The sequence below is a fragment of the Nelumbo lutea genome, chromosome 2 (assembly GCF_056320005.1).
Source record: "Nelumbo lutea isolate HS-2025 chromosome 2, American lotus-T2T, whole genome shotgun sequence".
Taxonomy (NCBI): domain Eukaryota; kingdom Viridiplantae; phylum Streptophyta; class Magnoliopsida; order Proteales; family Nelumbonaceae; genus Nelumbo; species Nelumbo lutea.
Window position 1 is genome coordinate 50,541,528 of NC_142685.1, and position 23,076 is coordinate 50,564,603.

At 41.4% G+C, this 23,076-nt stretch overlaps 2 protein-coding genes and 1 non-coding gene across 3 annotated transcripts; 1 reads left to right on the plus strand and 2 right to left on the minus strand.

Annotated features, from left to right (window-relative positions):
* Positions 1 to 7,150: 7,150 nt before the first annotated feature.
* On the plus strand, positions 7,151 to 8,463 carry LOC148870596 (transcription factor PCL1-like). The gene has a single exon (XM_088971942.1). It carries the CDS (start codon positions 7,472 to 7,474, stop codon positions 8,372 to 8,374), a length of 903 nt encoding a protein of 300 aa, XP_088828068.1. The 5' UTR covers positions 7,151 to 7,471; the 3' UTR covers positions 8,375 to 8,463.
* A 4,196-nt stretch (positions 8,464 to 12,659) lies between these two features.
* LOC148870597 (thaumatin-like protein) lies at positions 12,660 to 13,987 on the minus strand. Its single transcript, XM_088967952.1, has 2 exons — positions 13,740 to 13,987; positions 12,660 to 13,629 (listed from the first exon to the last, which is right to left on the minus strand). Exons 1-2 carry the CDS (start codon positions 13,804 to 13,806, stop codon positions 12,956 to 12,958), a joined length of 741 nt encoding a protein of 246 aa, XP_088824078.1. The 5' UTR covers positions 13,807 to 13,987; the 3' UTR covers positions 12,660 to 12,955.
* Positions 13,988 to 20,077: 6,090 nt separating this feature from the next.
* On the minus strand, positions 20,078 to 20,184 carry LOC148870598 (small nucleolar RNA R71). The gene has a single exon (XR_016108558.1). It is a non-coding gene; the product is annotated as a small nucleolar RNA R71 (small nucleolar RNA).
* Positions 20,185 to 23,076: the final 2,892 nt, after the last annotated feature.

The following is a 23,076-nucleotide window of genomic DNA, read 5'->3' on the forward strand; positions in this document are numbered from 1 at the left end:
CTGATCCAACAGACACGAAATGCCTCCGCACTTTGATCAACTGCGTCGTATCCCTAAACACTCACCCTCGGAAGGCAAAACGATGCTCACCCTTGGAAGGCAAAATGACACTCCGGGTGAACCGACATGTCCGCCCATTGTGGACCATCATCTTATGCGACCCGATCGCACGAATGATCACACCAGTCAAACTGGAAAGCCGTCCCTGCACGGGTCCTTGGGCTTCACAGGCCTTTGGCCTAAAACAGCCTTCGACTTCACAGGTCTTCGGCCTAAATAGCCTTTGGCTCCACAGGTCTTTGGCCTAAGCAGCCTTCAGCCTCCTATGCTCTTAGCCCAAATGACGACACTAGAACATCTACACTGCGTGCGCCTCCCGAATCACTTGTCCAAAGCAGTAGTGCCGTAAACCACTCGTAGCCTTGGCCCAACTCATAAAGATGAACCAGGTAGAGACACGAATGAGGATGCCACCACAAGGTACACCTCGGCTGTCGGGCTCACTGGCTCTCACCATTATTACTCCCATCATCCAAAGCCGAATTTTCCTCTTCGGCCTCGGGAGTGGGGGGTAAGTGATGTGGGGTGACCCAACCCAGCCCATTTGAGGCTGGGAGGCACAACCCATGAGCGCCAAATCAAGGAACGAGATTCACTACAATAGTGGTTACCCTGCCCCCATCGTTTGGAGCCAACCGCGACGCGCTCACATGACCTTGCCAAACCCGTTGTAGCCCTTGTACGACTCCCATCTCAGGCGTTCATCTCCATCTACCTCCAGGCAGCTCAAGTACAAATGGGGGTACCCCCCTCCAGGTAAAGGGGTTACAAAAACTCAACACCTACAACTATTGTCAGAATAGCTATTGCAATAACTGCTATTGTGACTTTATTATAGAACTACCTACCAGGATCCTGTCCTGGTACTCTCCCTTCGTATCCTATACTAACTTGACCGTCGGAGACTTTGCCTTGGGTTCTCACCTGGGGCCTCTGATGAATTTCTGCCTTGCAACACTTCGGCCATTTACCCTCGGCTTCTATTGTGCTCGAGATCCACCCCGTCTCGGCCTACACATCCCAACCTCAACAGTGACCTCTCCGAGTCCTCAAAGCTTTTGGCCGCCCTTTGGAGCCTAGGGGCAAAATTACTTTGTTGTCCTTGGCCATTCCGAGCACAAACACCACCTTAGTATATATTTGGCATCGATACTGCAATTAGAAAATGGTGTTGTATATATACGGGTTGGAAGCATTACTTTATGAGAAAACAATGTCTTTTTTGTTTGAAAACGTTGTTGCCAAGTAGGAAGCAACAACTTCTGTTTGGTATAAGTGCCTCATGCATGCTTTCAGCAATGGTAACCATTATAGGAAGTCTACATCACTGTCATATTATGTCATCGTTTGCAGCAATGAGCTCCATTATGAGAAAATGTTGAATTCAGAGTTGCTCCAAACCATGCCTTCTCGATTTTCAGCAGTAACATCTTCTGTTTGGTACCTGATGAGGGGTAATTTGGCCTGACCTATTAACAAGTGGACATGTGGTGTGACTTGATGATTGGATGACAATTCAACACTTTCCAACACCTCAGTTGGACATGTTAGCTTAGATATCTTGGGTACCACGGGCAAGATTGAGGTCCGAGCTGTTCATGGTATCTCGACCTGCCGAGATGCCACATAGCCCACTTCTAGAAGCTAGTCAACTATCTCTAACCTTTCAGGGGTCACACTGCATGTCAGCAACCCTTATCCTTATCTTGCCCCAGATCGAACAAACTCGATAAGCCTTATCAGCTCATACAAAGTCCATCTTCAGGTGCAAAATGAACTCCAAGTAACGCGACCCAAAGATCTTGGATATGTTTCGTGAGGCCTACAACAACTCACCTATATAAGGGCATCACTACCAACCTCAAAAGGTATGCACTATTTAGCTCTCTAGCTCTCTTATTCACAAGCATTCAAGCTCACTTCTACACTCTCCATTAACTTAAGCATCGGAGTGCCCACCCCAGGTTCTTTGGTAGTGTTTCCTTGTAGTTCGACCAACCATGTAAGCAGATTGATGTCCGAGCTGCCATCCAACAGGGAGCAACTAAATCACGCACCACCGGTACCAATGCTCAATACATGTTTTCAGCACTGGTATCCATTATAGGAAGTCCATGTCACTGCCACAACATGTCCTCGTTGGCTTCTATGAGCTCCAATATGAGAAAACGTTGAATTCGATGTTGCTCCAAACCATGCCTTTCCAAGGCGTGACTTGGAGAATCGTTTACCAATTTTTCTAACGTGGCGCTGATGTGTCACCATTTTCTATAGTAATGGCATTGATGCCAAACAAACGCTTTGTATACTAATATTAACATTTTCTGTCAAGAAAACTAATGTAAGGAAAGCATTTTCACATTTTTTAAACGTCAAGGGATGCTTTTATTATGGTTAAAACACAGGAGAGGTTTATAATTATTGGGTAAACTTCTTAAACTACCCTTATTGTTTGAAAATTGACTAACTCTACCCTTACCGTTAAGGTTCGTTAATATTCTGTCAAAACTCATTCGCACGTGATATATAATATATATATATATATATATATATATATATATATATATATATATATATATATATATATATTAAAACCCAATTCTACCCTCCACTTCTCTCAACAAAAGATTTAACCTCGAAGATTGAAAGACCAAGAAGTCTAACATTTGCATGTCAAATAAGAAGCCAAAACAATTTTTTCTACCTGTCTTCTGAACTCTTCCATTGCCAACCCAAATGGAGGAGCTCGACGGGAATACTAAGATTCAGAGAGAAACTTCTGGTGGGAAAATATATGTTTTACAAGACAAATCAATACCTTTAGAAGTTTGACATTTGCAGGTCAGACCGATTGGATTCTTGAAGCTGAAATGTCCAATAAAGATTGGATTCTTGAAGCTGAAACGTCCAAGAGAAAGCTTTGCTAGATTTGGTGGAGATCGGAGGAAGAAAATTAGGTTTTCTTGGGAGGACAGAAAACACAGGCAACGATCATGGAGGAAGGAGCAGAAAAGGAACCGGATGACACGACATGCCAAGTCGCCAACCTGGCTCTTTGATCCATTTTATTAAATTTTGTTTTATCACTCTACTTGATGGAGGGTGATTTGGCCCGACCTCATAGCACGGGTACATGTGGGTGTGACCTTGCTCAAGCGATGATTCAGTGTGACAGCACAGCAAGCGCAACCGCAACTCGGTGGGAAGGGCTCATTGAGTTTAGTCTGGCAACTTGGCAGGTTAGGCTACTCGCTGAGAGCCACCTGGCTTGCACCTCCTTCCCAAGGCTGAGGCGCTTCGAGCTACCTCCGAGCTCAGGGCCCCCTGACCTTTCCTAATGCCCGATCTCCTCCTAGTGGATTTTAGTTCACTCCCAAGCAGGAACACCCCGATCCGCCTTTAGATACCCTGAGGTAGAGACACCTCGGGTCAGACAGTTCGGTGTAGCTTGCCACAGGCAGCTCGCCACTTGTAGGGTAGCTCGGTACAGGGTAGTTCGCAGAAGAGTAGTTCGGCACATCACAGGAAGGCTTCCTACCCGACCACCGTACCTGACAAACCTGGAGACTGCAACCACGTCTCTCGTCAGACAGTGTTGTGTCCGCCACCTTTAGAAGGTGTCTTACACCTGACAGGTACGTACCCTGCAACGACCGCCCTACGCGTGCCACTTCAGCCCTGGTTGTAACGGCTGCGGCAGGATGACAGTGGCGGTTATACCTGCCTTGTCAGAGGCAAGTGGGACTGATTCGACAGAGTTCTGTTATAAGTAGCCCAATCCCTAAGGACAGAGGTAACTTTCTGATACTCACGTTATCTGCACTCTTAGCTTTCTTCCTCTCTTTGCATTTTTCACAGAACTCTAACTTAAGCGTCGGAGTGTTCCCGTTGGATCAGCCCCTGGGGATCTCTCATCTTCTCCATCTCAGGTACCTTTCAGGAGCCACGCAAGTGCTAACTAGGAGTGACCAGATTGCGCACCATCACTACTCATTCAATCTTCTTTAATTTCTCGATCCTTACCACCGCTATCTTCACAACGGACCTTTGTAATCATGATCATCTTCCATTACCGACTCATTGTACATCTGAACCTCACTTATAACATATGCGGCAGCGGTGGTGACCACTGAACAAGACAATGGATGAGTTTAGGGAAGAAAACGATGATGAGAGATATCTACGGAAGTTGTTCCTCCATACGGGGAGCTGGTACCGGATGAGTTCCAGGCAATCGAGTATGTTGGATAAGCTGGGCTCTTCCACTCAAGTCATTCATGACAATTCCGTTTCCATTCTCTGTATCCTCATCGTCGCCTTGGGTCCTATTCAGTTCGGCTTCACTGTGAGCTCTTCTTCTTTTCCCCCTTTTTTTTTTCTCTCTCTCAATTATTTGTCTTTAAATTGGAAGTCTCCACCTCTAATTCAATTCTTTCTTCCAAATGTCAAAGCTTAAATGCTGTGAGCAAAAACAGATTTGAGGCGTCACCACGTTTGGCCCTCTCAAATTAAGTGCTGCCACTACTGGCGATGATCATATATTTAACACAGTTCCACTCAGTAATGCCGTTGGATTCGACTTAGGTCAGGCGTATTCCTTAATTATATCTCCTATCTTCCTCTCCACCGCCACCACCACTGCCAAGGAGCAAATGGTTGTGGGCCACCATCTCCTCGCTACTCGCTGTTGTATTCGTCAATACCATTCCCAATCCACACGCGCATTGTGCACAACTGCACCCAGGACGTTAATCCCTCAATCACATATCACCACTCGGTTTAGGAATTCTCTGATATTATTTTGAAAATTTTTAAAAAAGTAAAGGGTAAAATAATCATTTTAATCTTTTTGTTAACGGAAAGTATTAGTTAATTGTTAAAATTTCAAATAATAAAAATAAACTTAATCAATTAACTTAACCATAAGGTTGCTTTAAAAAATTTATCCAAAATTATTTTACCCAAAAAAATATCATGAGCATGTATGTTGATGGGTCCGGATGCAACACAGCCGCGGGCAAAAAGTCTTTTCCCTAGCTGACAAGTAAAGCAAAGCCCATCCATATCCGCTCAAACCAGACGAAATACCGCCAACCCGGTTGCCAGCTGTCCTCCAATCACCATAATTTCTCATCTGTCCTGCGAAAGAAGAAAAGTGATTTCACCCAAAAGTGCGATGAGTCAGAACTCAGAAGACTTCTTTTATCGCGGTCTCTTCGGCAGTCGGCACTAGGGTTGTTCACTTGTTCTTGTTCTCCTTCCCCTCGGTCTAACTTGAAATCACATCAGCGCCTCACATAGACATTTCAGCGTGTATTGAAAATATCTTGGGAGATGTTCTCAATACACGACTGAGATATTTTGTGAGGCGCGCCGATGGAAATCGTCAAACACGGTAACCACTAATGTAACGTCTCCCTTCCAAGACATGAGTTTTGTGAATTCTCACGATCGTGTGATTTGTGATAAAAATGTCAAAAGACTCGCCAAAACTTTGCAGTAAATAAACGATCGATTTGCTACCAACAAATGATTCCAAGTTCCAACAGTCTCAATATTGTATCAACAGCCCGCCGTACATTGAGAATATCTTGTTTCATTGTAGATGTTTCCGATGTGGCGAGTGTAAGGATTTGGATTTGTCGGGACAGAATTTGTATCAGATCTGAGCTCGATTGGACCGTAGGAGGGACTAGGGAAATTTTTTTTAAAAAGAATAAATTACATATACCCTTTACTATAAGATCAGTTGACAAAAACCCTACATTTTTTTTAGACAAAGTGACTAAGGCTCCCCTGTACTTTTGTATTTGGACAAAAATCCCTCTCAAGAGGATATGTCAGTTATACGTATAGAGGGTTAAGGTCATTTCGATCAACTTTAGTGAGGACAATGCGGGTAGGTGGATTTAATGGTTGAGTATCGTTACTCGGAAGAATTTAATCTCGATAACTGGTTTAAGGAATAAGTTGATGAACACACTAGCTCATTACCTGTACCCTATTTAGCTCGACAGGTTTTTGAAGGAAGTCGCCCCTCACACTGAGGTCCTTTGAACCATCAACGCCGATGTATTATATGTAAGTCGGCCCTTGAGGAGATACGAGAATTGGAGGCACTAGCAAATACGAGAATGCAGAAGGATACAATTCAGACCCTTCATCCGTCCGATCAACACACGACCGATAGCATCAAAACCGTGCTTCAGTTCAGCGTCTACTTCGCACAGTAGTGTGTGTTTGCTCCCTTAGCGTGCTTGAATTGGTTCTTAATCTTGACTGGGTTACGCCGTGTTGGAGGGAAGAATAGGTCTCTATTTAATCCATGAATTCCATGAATTCAGAGGTAGATTTATCTATGCAAAACATAATTCGGTAGAGCTGATAGTTGCCCGACTTATCAACTGTGCAGTCAAGTGCAAGAGCTACTCCAGTTGGTATCCCAAGGACTCGTGCGATTCCTCCGAGCTGTAGTACTGCCCGATTAATTCCTGCATCATTATTGCTTATATAAGTGATAAGCTACACAACAATTGATAGTTTGATATACGCGCATAATTAAGAAACTTAATTTATCTTCACATCGAAATCGTTACCTCAAAGACCCCAGAGAGAGCAAGAAACGCAGTTACAGAGGAATCAAAGGTGAGCAAGATTTGCAGTCTCAAGAACAGGGCGTCACAATAAGCAAGAGCCAATCAAATACGGTGACGCATTTCATAATGCAGATTGCAGATCGCAGAGCATATGGGACTTGGATATGTTTCGATAAAATAAATTAGAAATTTGGACATTTGGAAGACTTTAAACAGTAAAATGAAAAAATTTTCAAAGTTAATTGACGGAACGTTAACGTGGAGGACGTCTTTGTCTAACAGCTAAAGTCCAAGGGTCTTTGTCGTGAAATAAGTGCAGGCTCTTTTATCAGTACGGGGGTCCATGTCATTTACCCTTAAAAAAAGCGAATCAAAAATATCGGGCTAAGACGTCCACGTGGGCGCTTGGACAAGAGCGCTCAGGAATCAGATATTTGCACTTTTTCTCGGTTTTCCCTCCATAAAGTAAAAAAGAGCATTCCTTTCTTTATTTCATTTAATCCATTTCGTCAAAATATCTTCCATTACCGATACCCGCAAGGCCCGCAACAACCACCAAACTCCAATCTTCTTCCCCTTCTCTTCTCTCCCTCCTTCTCCAATCCCATATCCCCATAGATTGCTATCCATTCCAAGAAAAACGAAACTCAAGTTTGTTCAACTCGATAAGACTCTTTCCTTTATTTCCTCTCATGGCTTCCTGGATTCTGAAAACCCTAATATTTTCTTCTCTTTTCACGAATTCATACTTCGGTTGACTTCTGAACATGCCTTAGTGGCTTCTATTTCTGTCTAGAATTAAGAGCAACGGAGAAATGGGTGAAGAGGTACAGACAACCCAGTATGATGACGGTCTTAGCTGTGGAGACGAGGCAAGAGTGCAGGAGTGGGAAATCGGCCTGCCCACCGCCGATGATCTCACCCCCTTGTCTCAGTCTTTGATCCCTATGGAGCTCGCTTCCGCTTTCAGTATAACCCCCGAGCCTTGTCGAAGCATCATCGATGTCAATCGTGCCTCTCACAACACCCTATTCAGCCTCTCTCGCCAGTCTTCGCAGTCTATCTCTTCCAATCACCTCAAGTCGTTACCTTCCTTCACCGAGGATAGAACCCGCGATGCCATGGTCATTGAAGGGGATGACAACGATGCTGGATTTTCCGCCAAGGATGGCTCCGATTCGCGCAAGGTACGGAGACCTGAGAGCGCCGAAGAGGCAGATTCGGCCTTGCGAACCGAGAATTCTATGGATGATCACTCTGCCCGCACCTTGAAGAGGCCGCGCTTGGTGTGGACTCCTCAGCTCCACAAGAGATTTGTCGATGTCGTCGCGCATCTGGGTATCAAGAACGCCGTGCCCAAGACCATCATGCAATTGATGAACGTGGAGGGTCTGACGCGGGAGAACGTCGCCAGCCACCTCCAGAAGTATCGTCTCTACCTCAAGAGGATGCAGGGCCTGTCAAATGACGAGGGCCCATCCTCTTCCGACCATCTTTTTGCATCGACCCCTGTGCCTCAGAGCTTGCACGAGCCCTCTCCCCACGGCCACGGGCACATGCCACTTCCGATGCCTTATCCACCACCCATGATGCCCATTCCGGTCCTTGGTGTGACCCATGCCCACGGCCATATGGGGATACCTGTTGGAAATCCGGCTGCTACCGCATTTCACGGTTTCGAGTCGCATCCCTATAACATGTTCAGGGAGAAGCAGTGAAGACTGGTCTGGTAATAAGTTCGGTTGTATTGTGTCCTATCCTCATGTCACTCCTAATGATAAATAAAAAATCTCAGATTTTTCATTTACACCAGAGAGGCGACTCTCTCATTTTTCTTCAACTTTTACTACTTCACTGTTTATTTCTAATTTTTTAGTATTCTTTGTAGTAGCTCTCAATCATCAGATAATAATACAGAATTGATAGTGGATGAAAGAAGTCAAAACTATAGTTTTGTATTTTTCATGACGGGACTTGGATTTTGAATTCATATAGTTTTTCTTCTTCGAGTTGTAAAGTGTATGTCGAGGACTGAATGGAGAGGGGTTAACCCAAGTAAGACAAGCTCTTAGGTATGTAACTGTGGGTACACTGATGAACAGCAACCTTACAAACATTTCTTTTCTACTAAACGCTCTGTTTTTCATTGGATAGAAGACAGCAACATGCAAATTTGCTCCTAAAATCTCTTCATTTTACATCTTCCTTTTCTGCAGAGAAATGTTCCATGATTTTAGCAACAGATTCTTCTTTAACATCTCGGCACCCATTCTTCTGTCTAGATTACAAAATTTTTGGAGGCATGGATGTATTAGTGTTGCCTCCTTCACTCAAACTCTCCCGACAGGGTTCAATTTATGTTAATTCAGACCAAGGTTAAATTTGTATTGATTCTTAGGCTGAATGGGGTTATTGGGTTGGATTTTCGACCTGAGTTGCATCACTGCAGCTTTGAGCTTTCTTAGTCTTGCATTTATGAAATGGAGGAACTTGGGTCTCTCTTAAATCATTAAATAGTAGTGCTTGTTGCAGCAACTCAAGTTGTTGACTGGTTGTTATTGTTGCTATTTTGATCAATATAATAGCAACTGAAGTTCACTTGAAGTTGATATGAGTTGGTTGACAAAACTTCAAACATATCAGGACTTTGGTCCACCTTTTTCCTCTCATTGTCATCTTTCCTTCTTGCAGTGTCACCAATCAAGCTAGTTAAATCTATGTTATTGAAATGGTGGTGGCCATCCAGTTTTATCAAAGTGAACCTTCCAAAATGGAAAGTTTTAGGCAGTCAGGATCTTTGTGACTTTTTGAATGTACAAGATGGTTCAATTGACAAAACAAGCTGATACTGTAAAGCATAAAGATTATCATGTGCCAAATTTAGATGAAAATGCAGGTTGTTTACTTTTGGATTTTATATAGCCTTCTGTCCTTGCTCTTATAGTGAAAGTCATTAGATGAATTCCATATTGTGGATTTGATTTTGTGACAAGGAGAAAGTAACAAATAAGCTTTTGTTGAAATGTAAACTTACATGCCACTGAAGAACATGATATCCCTGCAAGTCTGCAACTACTATTCATTTACTGATTACTATAACTAAGTGTGTTCTTTTCCATCTAGTTTTCTCTCCAAAATATATCTAAGGTAATTGAGATACATGATTGTTGCAACAGATGTTCTTGTCTTCTTCTCAATTATGACATTTCCACACTTTATATATCCCATTACTCCATGCCTACATGACCAAGAAAATGATTAAGTTGCAGTTACAGAAAACTTATGTGTTTAACAGTAGATTGACATGGTTTAGAATGAAGAATTGGTTGTCCCTGAAAATGTTGAACTTGGTAAGCAATGGTATCATATGTTAGTTTTTAGCACTTGTAGATGCTCTCTGGTATAAGAAATACTATGAGTGACAATGCATGAAATTTGGGATGAATGAGGAGGAAAAGGAGTCCAGCAAGTATGACATGTAAGATAATGAATTATTATATAAATGATACTATATTACAAACATCGTTCAGTTGAAGATCCGGTTTTATGTACAAGATAATGCTTTATGTTATAGTATCTGGATTCCTTGCTGATATTGTTTAGATTGGTGAACTTGTTAGTCAGATATGTTCTCTGTTCCAATAAAGCATTGAGATGTATGTTATATCAACTCTGCGTGGGAACTTGGTGAAAATGTTTTGTCTATTTTCTTACGTCTTTATCAAAATGAATGCCATCAAAACTAATTAGTTGTCAAAAGTAGAAAAACTATATATGTTAAAGACACTGGCAATTCTCTAAATCAGTTTGTAATTCATTGGATCAAGAGTTACCATTATCCATGATACATATCAACAGGATAGAAGAAAAAAAAATGAATTTGGGTTTTATTAAGTAACTTTTATATTGCGTGGCTAATATATATTTTAGTGTATTAGGACTGGTTCTGAAGGAACCTAGCCTCCGTAATACTGAATCTGGAGACTTGTTATCTCAACATATTGCAGTATGGTTATAGCGCTAGCATTTGAATGTGGGTTGACACCAAGAACTAAATCAAGCTGGGAACAAGGTGAATAGTAATCAATAAAAAAAAGGTGAAAAGTAGTTTGGCTGGTTTAGTAGCTCATGGATGTTCAAGATCACTTGATTTTGTTGCCTTGGAAAGGTCTCAGTATAGTTATTTGTTTGAGCAAAAGTTCTAAAGTAAATTGCTCAAACTTTCTGGATATATTCCTACTAATAATTATTTCCCCTGATTTATGTATCAAGGGAAGTAAGAAAACATAATTGAAAAATTGAAACCCGGTACTGTGATGGCCAGTATTCCAGCTTCCTGAACTTGTGGGAGTGTCAGTTAGAGTCATTCCAGTCCAATTCAGTCCAATTTCTTCTTGTTTGAGAGTGAAAGATCATCTACTGTTGTTGAATATTTCATTTTCTCTTATTCATAAAAAAAAAAAATTTCTCTTCCAAAGGAAGTTTGAAAACCTCTGCTAGAGCAGTTTTTGCTTCATGTGACACTTCATCTGCAAGAAATCCCATTCTTTACCAAGATCCAGCTCTCTTCTTTCATCTTCATTTTCACTCACAAGCAGTAGAAATCTATTATTGGGATTTCTGATGAAATGGGATAAGGATCAGCAGCAGTGACCTGCGCACGTGCTCTTCTATGCACCTGTCAGGAACACAGTGCGGCTAACTGCTCACCATCTCCTGAACACTAGGAACAGGTATGAATCTTCCTCAACCAGCCCTTGATTTTCCTGTCGTTTAACTTAAATCCATGTGGATCCACTGAATGCTCCTGTAATTGTCCATTTGTAGCAGTTTTGGTATTTGGTAGCAACTTGGAATTAGGTCATGACTCATGACCATGTAGAACCTTTCTCTTGTCCTAGCGTAATGATGTTTGGAGAAGCAGCTAGACTTTGTTAAGGTTTACACTTTTACTTGCTCGCTTCTTATATGCTATGAAAAAGATTCCATCGTTTGGGCCCACCAAAGGGATAATATTGGTATGTCAGGACAAGCATCTTATCCTCAGCCTCTTCTTTAGAATCTTAAAAGCTAGTTGCTGTAGTGGTAGAGGCCTAGGGAGTCGAGATATGTCCACAGGAACACTGCTCGAATACAACTGGTGGTGCAGAGATAGAACCTTTCCTGGATAACATGCCCAGATTCCAGACTCAAAATGCTAAATGGCAGGGTTCCATCTGAGTTGTGAACTTGTGATAGACATTTCTGTACATAACGGAATTCTGAGGTACCAACAAGACAGAAGTGTGGCAATATGCATAGGAGTGCAAACAATAAGCACAGATGACAGATGAATGAGGATGGCGCCAGTGTGATTGTGCATCAAGGCAAAAACAATTTCTCCTGAGGTTCCCACTGAAACTCTGTTATAATGGGAATCTTTGCTTTGTGCAGCTTAAACCAATATGTAAATTGATCTTTAATCTAATAAGCTAATGTCCATGATAAAGACTGCTAAACAAGGGAGAAAGGAGGAAGACAATATCCTCATCTTATTTAATGAAGAAGAGGAAGAACGGTGGTGAGGTTTGGGAAGGGGCAAAAGGAGGAGAGGTAGACATTTACCTTAGCTGTATTGTGATATACATGAGAGCTTACATGATTGGAAAGTTTACAGACTCAACCACAGGCACAACATGAAGATCAAATTAACTTAAACGCATGGAAGATGGAACCTTATTATTTAACATCTCCAGCTGCTTAGACCTTCCTTGGTTGAAATAAAAACAATAAAATAGTTCTTAAGCCGCGACTGAATGAATGGATCCCTACATGGACAGGTCACAGGAGGAACCACTTGATTGGCTATAGATCGGTGCACAATACAAAGTGGGGTATGGGCGTTAAATTATGTTGATTACAATCTGACATCAGAAAAATCCCTTTAAGGGAGTTGGTCGGGGTATTGTATAATTAATATTTAATAGTTGCCCTGGGCCAATTGCTAGAATAAAAGCATGCATGTGATAAAATTTTAATCAACTAGATTATATAAAGGAATTCCACACATCACACATCCATATATACCAAAGCAAAAGAAATCTGACATGTATCTTAATGCTGGAAGAAAAAGAAACAAAAACTACGTACTGATTGAATATAAGAGTAGTGAAAAGAAAGGAGGAAGGAAGTAGCTAATTTGTTTCTGGATCGGATGCAGAGACAGAGAACTAGCCGTGGAAGTGGAACCACCCTATATATTATATATATAATATGTTGTAATTATGTATTTAGCTTGTTTAATAATAGGGCTTCATAAATCATTTGGGAGGGCAGAAGGTGATAACATAACGCGGCGCCCTGCATTTGTGAAGGCTGGTTGAATCATCGAAAGCATAGCTGTAGGCCCGTGGACAGATGGCCTTGAAGAGGTGAGCGAAGATGGTGGGCTTGCAAGTCTTGGGGTTGGCGAAGTCCCCAGTGCAACAATACTTGGCTGATCTCATTGCCAAGCAAGCGCTCTTGCATCCCACTATCTTGCCTCCTCGCTTCACCTCCAAAGCCGATGGGCAGCACACGTTCAAATCCATCTCGCATGCCGCAATGCCGCACCCGATGCCACCCCCTACTGGCACCATTGAAACTGGAAGGTTGAACCCATCCACCAAGCTCACGTCATAGTAATGTAGGGGCGAACTGGATGTCCCAAGCGTCATCTCCACCACCGTCGCCGGAGGTACACCACTCGTGCCCCTGCAGTTTAGTAAGCCTGCACAATCTCCTGTCTCGCACGAGCCCTTGCCGTTTCCATTAAAGTAACAACCCTGCCTACCCCATATCCTCCCTGACCATTTATCGCCCACGTCCAGTACTACTTCCTCGCCACTGTTTAGATGGAAGCCACCGTCCTTGGGAGTTGCGTGGCCTACAGACCCAAGGATCCCCGGCCATACGCTATCAATGCAGTTGTTTACCAGTATGAGTTGAGTTCCATCTGTAACCAAACACCAACAAATTTAGACAAGAAGAATGCCAGTTTGTCATTAATTAACATATATATGTGTGTGTTTCTCAGAGACTAAAAAGAATTGAATAAATATATACTTGTAGAGTACAGGAATATGAAAACGAAGAGGAGAAAGCAGAGGAGACTTGAGGAAATCAGCATCATTTAGCTGTTTGAATTAGGTGATGGTGGATTTGGAGTATGTATGTGTTGGTGCTTTTTATATTGGATCAGATGGAGGAGGGAGGGGGGAGTGATGGAGAGTGGTGTCCTGTTTCGCCACCAGGAACTTCTATAGGCCTACTCGTTAAGTGGAGCGGCTCGAACACTACCGGTGCTCCCCGACCCATTTCACTTTTGATCCGCCGCTTCCCTCTTTTCGTTTCTACTGCAAATTGCAAAGAGAAGAGCATATATCCCTTTCTTTGACTGGGGGGTTTTCTTTCACTTAATAATCTTTTAAATTTACTACATCATATATGATTTTTATTGAGCTGCATGTTTCCACAATAGTGGGATCACGATGAGCCCATCCCATTGATCTGATCTGTCTCCTTTTACCATTTCTTGTTGGGTTAATGGCTAGGTTCCCTTCCTTTATACATGTGATCAACTTGAAAAATAAGATACCCCCTTTTCAAAACAAAGACTTAACTTACCGTGTTACAGACTTCAGCTAGCCACCAATGGTTTTGCAAACTAGTTATATTTCTATATATAACCAGTAGGTCTAAATTTCTTTAACAAGATCTAGATGGAGAACAGGTGAAGTCATGGCATAATAAGACCTTTATTTTTTAACTTGTAATCTGGACTCTTCCAAATTTTCGGTTAATTCAAAATTGCGAGAAGAAAAGAAGAGAGAGAAGAAAATGGTTATAACCCACCTTTATTTATTGAATTTTCTTCATGGGGGATATAGTGTGTAGACAATATCTGCATGCAGAAGTTGTTTAACCTTGCCTTGGCAATAAAGTGTGGATTATATACATCCATCATCGTAATCTAGGAGAATATATAATTAATTATGACTACAAATGAAAGAACACAATCATAACTCCCACACACTTTGCCATCCTTGTAAGCATAAGAATCTTTCTTTTGCGTCAAAGAAAGAGAGGCTCATTGGAATCAATATTTAAGGTTTTAAGTTTTGGTTTTGGTATATATATATATGTAAAAGCTCAGTTTAATTAATAATTACCTGAGAAAATGAACCTAATATCCTTGCACCAAAAAGGAAATTACATATAAATTAGTGAGGAGTCTGGATTGGAGTGGAGTGTGGAGAGGTCTTTTTCCCTTTACGCCATAGCTAGTTTGAAGCATCTTTTCTTTGGAACTACAAACTTGAACGGCAAAAGTTGAGAACAGTGGTTCTCACTAAGGGGAAAAGTAATGTTCTCCTCTTTCCTGCTTAGAAGATTAGTTTAACTACAACCATCCACAGAACTCGTAAGGTGGGTACTTTCGGCTTGTGCAGTACCATTGATATTTGATAAGATTACATGAGACTCCCGTTTCAGTCAAAGTTGAAAGTTAAAACTCGAAGCTCTATAAGTGTTTCCGAGCCAAAAGCATCCCACCTTCGACCTAGCTTGGAGATTGTTGGCAACAATGCTGTGCCCACCATGCATGCGCTGAACACAACTTAATTGAAAGTTGCTGAAACAGGGAGCCAACTATCTATGTAGATTGAAACCTTATTCACTAAGCCCATGTTTGGTTGCATTTGCACTGATGCAAAACTGTGGTGGTGCAAATGATTTGTGATTGTGCACGATCTGGATGCTTCTAACTGAAAGGAAGTTTGGATGTCGGTGTTCGGCTAGTCGGTCGAATTGTAAGAGAAAGGATCAGAGAACCCGGGATGGCTCACCCAGCGAGGTCGCTCCGATTCTTAAGTAAGTTTTTCATGATGGATTGCGAGCTGAAAATCAGTAATCTTGAGAGCTAGAAATGAACTAAATTGCACGTACATGGGTACAGGGGGCTGATGCCCTTATATAGCTAAGCTGCCATGAGCCTCAAGAAACCTCTCCGAGATCTTTGGACTGAGAGGTCAGTTTCTCTTTGAGAGGTGACCAATGTGCTACCTGATAAGGCTTAACGTGTTCGTCCGGTTTGGGCGGGACGAGGATAAGGCCTACGGTTGCGTGGCATTGGTTGCACAACATGATCCTGGAGGGTTTGGAGGCAGCTGGCAAGCTTCTAGAATCTATTACGTGTTGTTTTTCAGTAGGCTTGGTTATTCGACGTACCCAAACCTCAGTGCTATCCGAGGTGACTAGGACACCCGAGGTGACTCAATTCCCCGAGGTGGCCAGAGGTGGTGAATCATCATCTAGTTGGCAGGTTGCGTCCACGTGTCCTCCTACTTATCAGGTCAGGCCAAATCACCCCTCATCAATTGCCCCCTACTCCCCATGCCGGGGGTCCCGACCCAGTGCGGGGAGTTCATGACGAGATGAGGTCGATTTGGCCTTAGCTATCTCTAAGATTGGTGGCCAACCTGGCAGTTTGACCACAATGACCCACCCGGATCGATTGGGAAATCAGATTGCGTATCAAGGATGCACAGACATCACGTGGGTATTTAACCCTGTGGATGTCAAAATGTGTGTTCAACTGATTTCAACCTCGAGAGGCATGCGGTCGGTCTCTGATGAACTTACAATTTATCTATAATTTTTGAGGACTTTAGCATGGATTTTTATGTCGGTTTTATTAATTTTTGCCTTAATTTAGCTTAATGCTAAGAATAAGTTCAGGGATAATTAATCCAAGAAAAGGAAGGAAAAAGGCAAGAAAAGAAGGTTCAAAAAGACCAATTTCAGTCCAGCCCGGTCGTGGAAGCAAGAGAGAGCACTTCGGCCCAAGAAAAGCAAGTGAATTTCTTGAGAAAACCCAAGAAAAGAAAGCCTAGCTATGAGTAGAATTCGGCCCAGCAAGGAAGGCCCATTCTCAGCCCAAAAGAGCAGCTCAATGTATAGCTATCATGTGCTAAGAGAGAGCCTAAGTGCAGCCCAAATAGCAGTCCTTAGGAGGCTTTCAAGAGAGCTCTAGAAAGTTCAAGAAAGGGGTGTAATACACCCCATTCTAGAGGCTTCAAGAAGGGGCAAGAGCCCCCTTGAAAAACTATATAAGGAGGCCTCTAGGAGGGGGGAGAGGTGTTCAATTGCTTGAGAGGAAGGCTCTCCCACTCTTAGAGGTTCGGCCACCTTGAGAGAAGAGAAGAGAAGAAGGCTAGGCGCAAGGAAGAAGAAGAAGAAGGGCTGAAGGAAGTTCAAGACAAGCAAGCTAGAAGAGAAGGTGAGTTCGAATTGAGTGTTTGTGATTCAAAGATCTTTTGTAATAAATCAATTGTAGTTTCATTCTCTTTTGATTCGAATTCAGTTTCTTTGTTATATTTTTCTTTCTTCTTTCTCTTTTTTTCCATTCTTCCTTGATGTATTTCAGCTTGTAAAATTTCAGTTCAGCAATCTAATTCTTTTTGATTCATTCAAATGGTCATGAATTGTACTTGAAGTTTCTTGAATAAGGGTGTTATTGTAGATTAATTCGGCCAACTAACCTTCAAAACTCATATCTGAATTCTCAGATCTGAGATTGCAAGATCTGAATTGCTTGAAAGAGAATTCAGATCTGCAATTTTCAGATTGGCCGAATTAATCTACAGTTTGGAATTCCTAGAGTGCTTGAGAGAGACTCTAAGAATTCAGATCTACTATTCAAGAACTGAATTGAGTGCAAGGTTAGAGATAACTTGCACAATTCAGTTGGTGATCAATTCAGATTTGAATTGATGCCTTAGAAGTGTTTGAAGAAATGCATGTATGGGGATTAGATTCTTGCTAGAGATAGAAGAACCGTCACTCATGCATAGGATGAACATGCGCCTGAGAGAGGCTGTTCATGACCTTGGGGTTTCACCAAACCAAGGCTCAATCGTGATTTATTCGACTGATCCAATTTGATAGATTGCTGAATTCTGAGATTGGCATTTACTGCTTACTCTTCTAACCTGATTTGAAGGCAATTGGGCCAATGATTTAGATAGATTTTAATTTAGGATTTTTCAGCTTTCATTAAAGTTTTGATTTATTTGTTGATCAGATAAGAAGTGCTCAATTTAGTATTGGTAATTGTTTCCTAAATCCTCGTGGGAACGATACTTCACTCACTACTTTATTACTTGAACGGCTAGTGCACTTGCTAGTGTCACAATGAGCCACACATCAAGTGTTTGGCGCCGTTGCCGGGGAATTTAGTATTGGTAATTCTTAATCTGGTCTCAGTCATCATTGCATTCATAGATGGTTTTAATTGCTTCATTTTATATTTTAGCTTTGAATGCAACAGCTGTACTGATTTAATTTGTTTCTTCTTTCTTTAGTAGATTACTTCCTTTCCTTGTTTCAGTTTCATTTTAATAAAGGTAGATTTGATTTCCTTTCAATCTTGGTATTGTTACCTTCAAAAAAAAAAAAGAAGAAAAATTCATAACAACATAAGTGTTGCAGATCTGAGTTGCATTCGGCACTCAGATCAGCAGAACTCAGACCTGCAGCACTCTGCCAAAAAAACTTAGTTAGTTTGTGTTTCAGCCTTTTGTTTTTATTTTTTTTCTTTACAAAAAGAAAAAAAAAATTATAGAGTGAAAAGGAAAAAAAAAAGAGATCATATGAACAAAAAGAGGGGCAATTGAGAATTTAGATCAGCACTCAGATCTGAGTTCAGATCTGAATTATGCTACAGCAGATTTGCAACAGTTCAAATCTTAGTTCCTCTTAACACATATCTGAACTGATGCAAATTTGAGGTGAATTGGGTGTCATCACCACCCCAATTCACCCTAGGGCACTTCTGCTATTCCCCAAAAACAATTTGGTAGCAATAACTGAAGGTAAGGCAATTGAGAATTCAGATCCAAACTCAGACTTGAGTTCAGATCTGAATTCTGCTGTTACAGATCTGCTCAGTTCAGATCTGAATTCCTCTGAACTCAGATCTGAACCGATGCAAGTTTGAGGTGAATTGGGTGCCATCATCACCCCAATTCACCCTATGATAAATCCGACATACCCCAAAGGTAATTGGATAGCAAAGAATGAAAAAGAAAATTCAGATCTGAACTGATAAAGAGCACATTTTGGATTTTGGGTGAACTGAACATTTGCTTTATCCACTTGTAACCGAGCTACATTAGCTAAGGAGGTGTATGTTTGGGTTGAATAATTGTGATACCTCAGTTATTTAATAAAAAAAAATAGCACTTTCCAAGTATTTCTATTAGCATTCAGATCTGTAGCAGGGCTGCTATAGTACAACAGTTAGCAGACCTGATTTCAGATTTCTACAAAAGTTGTGTGGACCGAATAGCTTGCAATACCAAACATTGCAGACCCAATTTTCAGGTCTTAGCAAGTGTTTGATATGCATCAGCTATACAGGTTTGGGCTTCAATTATAGAGCTTAAAATCCTTAAACCAAGCCTAACTCAGGACTGGTTTTAGTTTATTTCAGATCCTTTTAATATATTTTTCATATCAGATTTCAGCCCTAAAGCATCACAGATTTGATTCCAACCTTAATGGATGTATATTGTAGTGTATACCAATGAGTGTGTATGAATATACAGCTCAGATCTGAATTATTATTTGTTAATTTCTCTGGACTAACAATGCCAAAGACTTGTAGATCTGAACTCAACTAATTTGGGTCTGAATTCAGATGTTGCAATCGATGGATGTAGATAAAGGAACCTTGAATAAGATGATTGGTTTAAATCTGCTTTTAGTATAATTGACTTCATTTATTCATGATAGGATGTAGGTTTTTGTATTCCAATAATTCACTTTACATTTTCAGTGTGATAGGATTAGTTATTTATTTTCTTTTGTGAATATTGGCCTTTTTATTGCTTTGACCTTAACAGTTTATGACAAGCAGGCCTGAACTGGAAGAGATCCTTTACGACCCGGAGATTGAACGGACTCTCCGTGTCCGTTTAAGAGCTGCTAGGCAAGTCAGACAAGAAGCTCAAGAAGCTCAAGAAATGGCTAAGCAGAGTACTATGATGGACTATGCCAAACCCACTCTCACTGGAGCTGCCTCCAGCATTATCAGGCCCAATATTGCTGCTAACAACTTTGAGATCAAACCTGCCATCAAACAAATGATTCAAAACACGGTGCAATTCTGTGGATTGGCCCACGAAGATCCCAATGCACACATTTCTAACTTTTTAGAAATTTGTGACACCTTCAAACACAATGGGGTAAGTGATGACGCCATTAGGTTGAGGTTATTCCCATTTTCTTTGAAGGATAAAGCCAAAGCATGGCTGAATTCGTTACCGGCAGGATCAATAGCTACGTGGGACGAAATGGCCAGCCGTTTTCTCTCTAAATATTTTTCCCCTTCTAAAATTGCTAAAATGAGGAATGACATCACTACTTTTTTCCAGCAAGAGGGGGAATCTTTATATGAGTCATGGGAACGATACAAGGAGCTATTAAGGAGAGTTCCTCACCATGGCCTCCCCATTTGGCTGCAAGTGCAGACTTTCTATAATGGTCTTACTGACTCAAATAAGACCATATTAGATGCTGCAGCCGGAGGATCCATAAATAATAAAACTCCTGAGGTTGCCCATGCACTTATTGAGGAAATGGCAGCCAACAACTATCAATGGCATTCGGAAAGAACTCAAACTAGGAAGCAGCAAGGCTTGCATAATGTTGACACTTATACAGCACTATCTGCACAAATAGGAGCACTCAGTAAGAAAATAGATGAAATGCAGATAGCTGCCATGCATGTGCAGCCTCTTAATTGTGAATTGTGTGGGGGAGGCCACATCAGTACAGACTGCCAAGTTGGCAATCAGTTCAGACCATCTACTGAACAAGTTGACTATGTCAGCAATTCGTCAAGACAGCAGGGTTACTAGAGTCACCATACTTTTCATCCAGGATGGAGGGGACATTCAAACCAGTCCTGGCCAAATCAGCATACTTCCAAGCCGTTCCACCAGACTTATCATCAGCCTGAACCAAAATCCAATTTGGAGGAACTAATTACAAAATTTATAGCAGGTGCATAAACTAGGTTCCAGAACCAAGAAGCCTCAATCAAAAACCTGGAAAACCAAGTGGGGCAATTGGCACAATTAATCTCTTCCAGACTGCCGGAAACTCTTCCAAGCAACACTAAAGTGAATCCACGAGAGCAGGTGCAAGCTATTACCTTAAGGAGTGGAAAAGAGTTGCCTGAGGTAGAAAAGAAGAATTGGGCTGAACCCAAGGCAGAAACAAGCCTTGGGACCAGACAACAGAAGACGGAACAACTAGAAGCACAACAAGGGATGCACCAACAACCACAAGTTCCATTCCCTAACAGGCTGAAGCAACAAAAATTGGAGAAGGAATTTGGTAAGTTTCTTGAAATGTTTAAAAGTTTACATATTAATATTCCTTTTGTTGATGCTTTAGCCCAGATGCCACACTATGCAAGGTTTTTGAAGGAATTATTGACAAACAAAAGGAAACTGGGAGATGTGGCTACAGTTGCATTAAATGAGGAATGTTCTGCTATCCTTCTGAACAAGCTGCCTCAGAAACTCAAAGATCTAGGGAGTTTCACTATTCCTTGTACCATTGGCAGTTTAAAAATTGAAAAAGCTTTATGTGACCTGGAAGCTAGCATCAATTTAATGCCATATTCTATCTTCAAGAAATTGGGGTTGAATGAACCCCAACCCACTAGAGTGGCATTACAATTGGCTGATAGATCCATTAGACATCCTAGGGGGATCATAGAAGATGTGTTAGTTAAAGTTGACAAATTCATTTTTCCAGTTGATTTCATTGTGTTAGACATGCAAGAAGATGTGGAGGTCCCGCTTATCCTAGGGAGACCTTTCCTGGCTACCAGGAAAGCAATGATTGATGTCCAACAAGGACAACTCAGCCTTAGGATACAAGATGATGAGATAATTTTTAAAATATCTAATGCTATGAAACATGCACCCTCTAGTGATGATTCTTGTTTTATGATTGATGCCATTGAATTGACAATTGATGAATGCTTCCAGGTAAGTAGAATAACTGATCCTCTTGAACTCTGCCTCCAGCAGGGAGAACTTGAAGAAGGAGAAAATGAAAAAATAAACCTCATGATAGCATACCTGAACGATAAGCCTCAATTCAAGGGAAAGGGGTTTCTTAAATTAGAGAACTTAGGCAAATTGCCTGGACCATCAGGTAAGCCATCACTCCAAGAACCCCCCACCCTTGAACTGAAGCAATTACCATCCCATTTAGAGTATGCTTTCCTTGAGGAACCATCAGATCTCCCCGTGATAATTTCCGCAACGCTGAATCCCTTACAAAGAGAAAAATTATTAAGAGTGCTGCGGGAACACAAAAATGCTATAGCTTGGAAGGTAGAAGATATTAAAGGCATTAATCCATCAATCTGCACTCACAGAATTTTGATGGAAGAGGACAGCAAGCCTTCCGTTCAACCCCAAAGGCGCCTGAACCCCAACATGAAAGAAGTGGTAAAGGCTGAAATAATTAAGTTGTTAGATGTTGGGATCATTTATCCTATTTCTGATAGTTCTTGGGTAAGCCCTGTGCAAGTTGTGCCCAAGAAAGGGGGTACGACTGTTGTTCCAAATGAGAAAAATGAACTCATCCCTACTAGAACCGTCACCGGATGGCGTGTGTGTATTGACTATAGAAAATTAAATGAAACCACCCGGAAGGACCATTTCCCTCTCCCATTTATGGATCAAATGTTGGAGAGGCTAGTCGGGCATGAGTATTATTGTTTCTTGGATGGATATTCAGGGTATAACCAGATACCAATTGCACCAGAAGATCAAGAAAAGACCACTTTTACTTTCCCATATGGAACCTTTGCATACCGAAGGATGCCCTTTGGGTTATGCAATGCCCTAGCAACCTTTCAGCGATGTATGATGTCTATATTTTCTGATATGGTTGAAAAATTTATTGAGATCTTCATGGATGATTTTTCAGTTTTTGGCTCTTCGTTTGATGCATGTTTGAATAATCTGGAACAGGTGCTTACTAGATGTAAAGAAACACATCTTGTGTTGAATTGGGAGAAATGTCATTTTATGGTGCAAGAAGGCATAGTGCTTGGACACAAGATCTCTCAAAGAGGTATAGAAGTCGACAAGGCCAAGGTGGAGGCAATTGAAAAATTGCCAACCCCAACATCTGTTCGTTCTTTGAGAAGTTTCTTAGGATATGTCGGATTCTATAGGAGGTTTATTAAGGATTTCTCAAAAATTTTCAAGCCATTATCTACCTTGCTTCAGAAAGAAGTGCCTTTTGAATTTTCAACTGAATGCCTTCATGCTTTCAACATCTTGAAAGACAAATTGATCCATGCACCTAT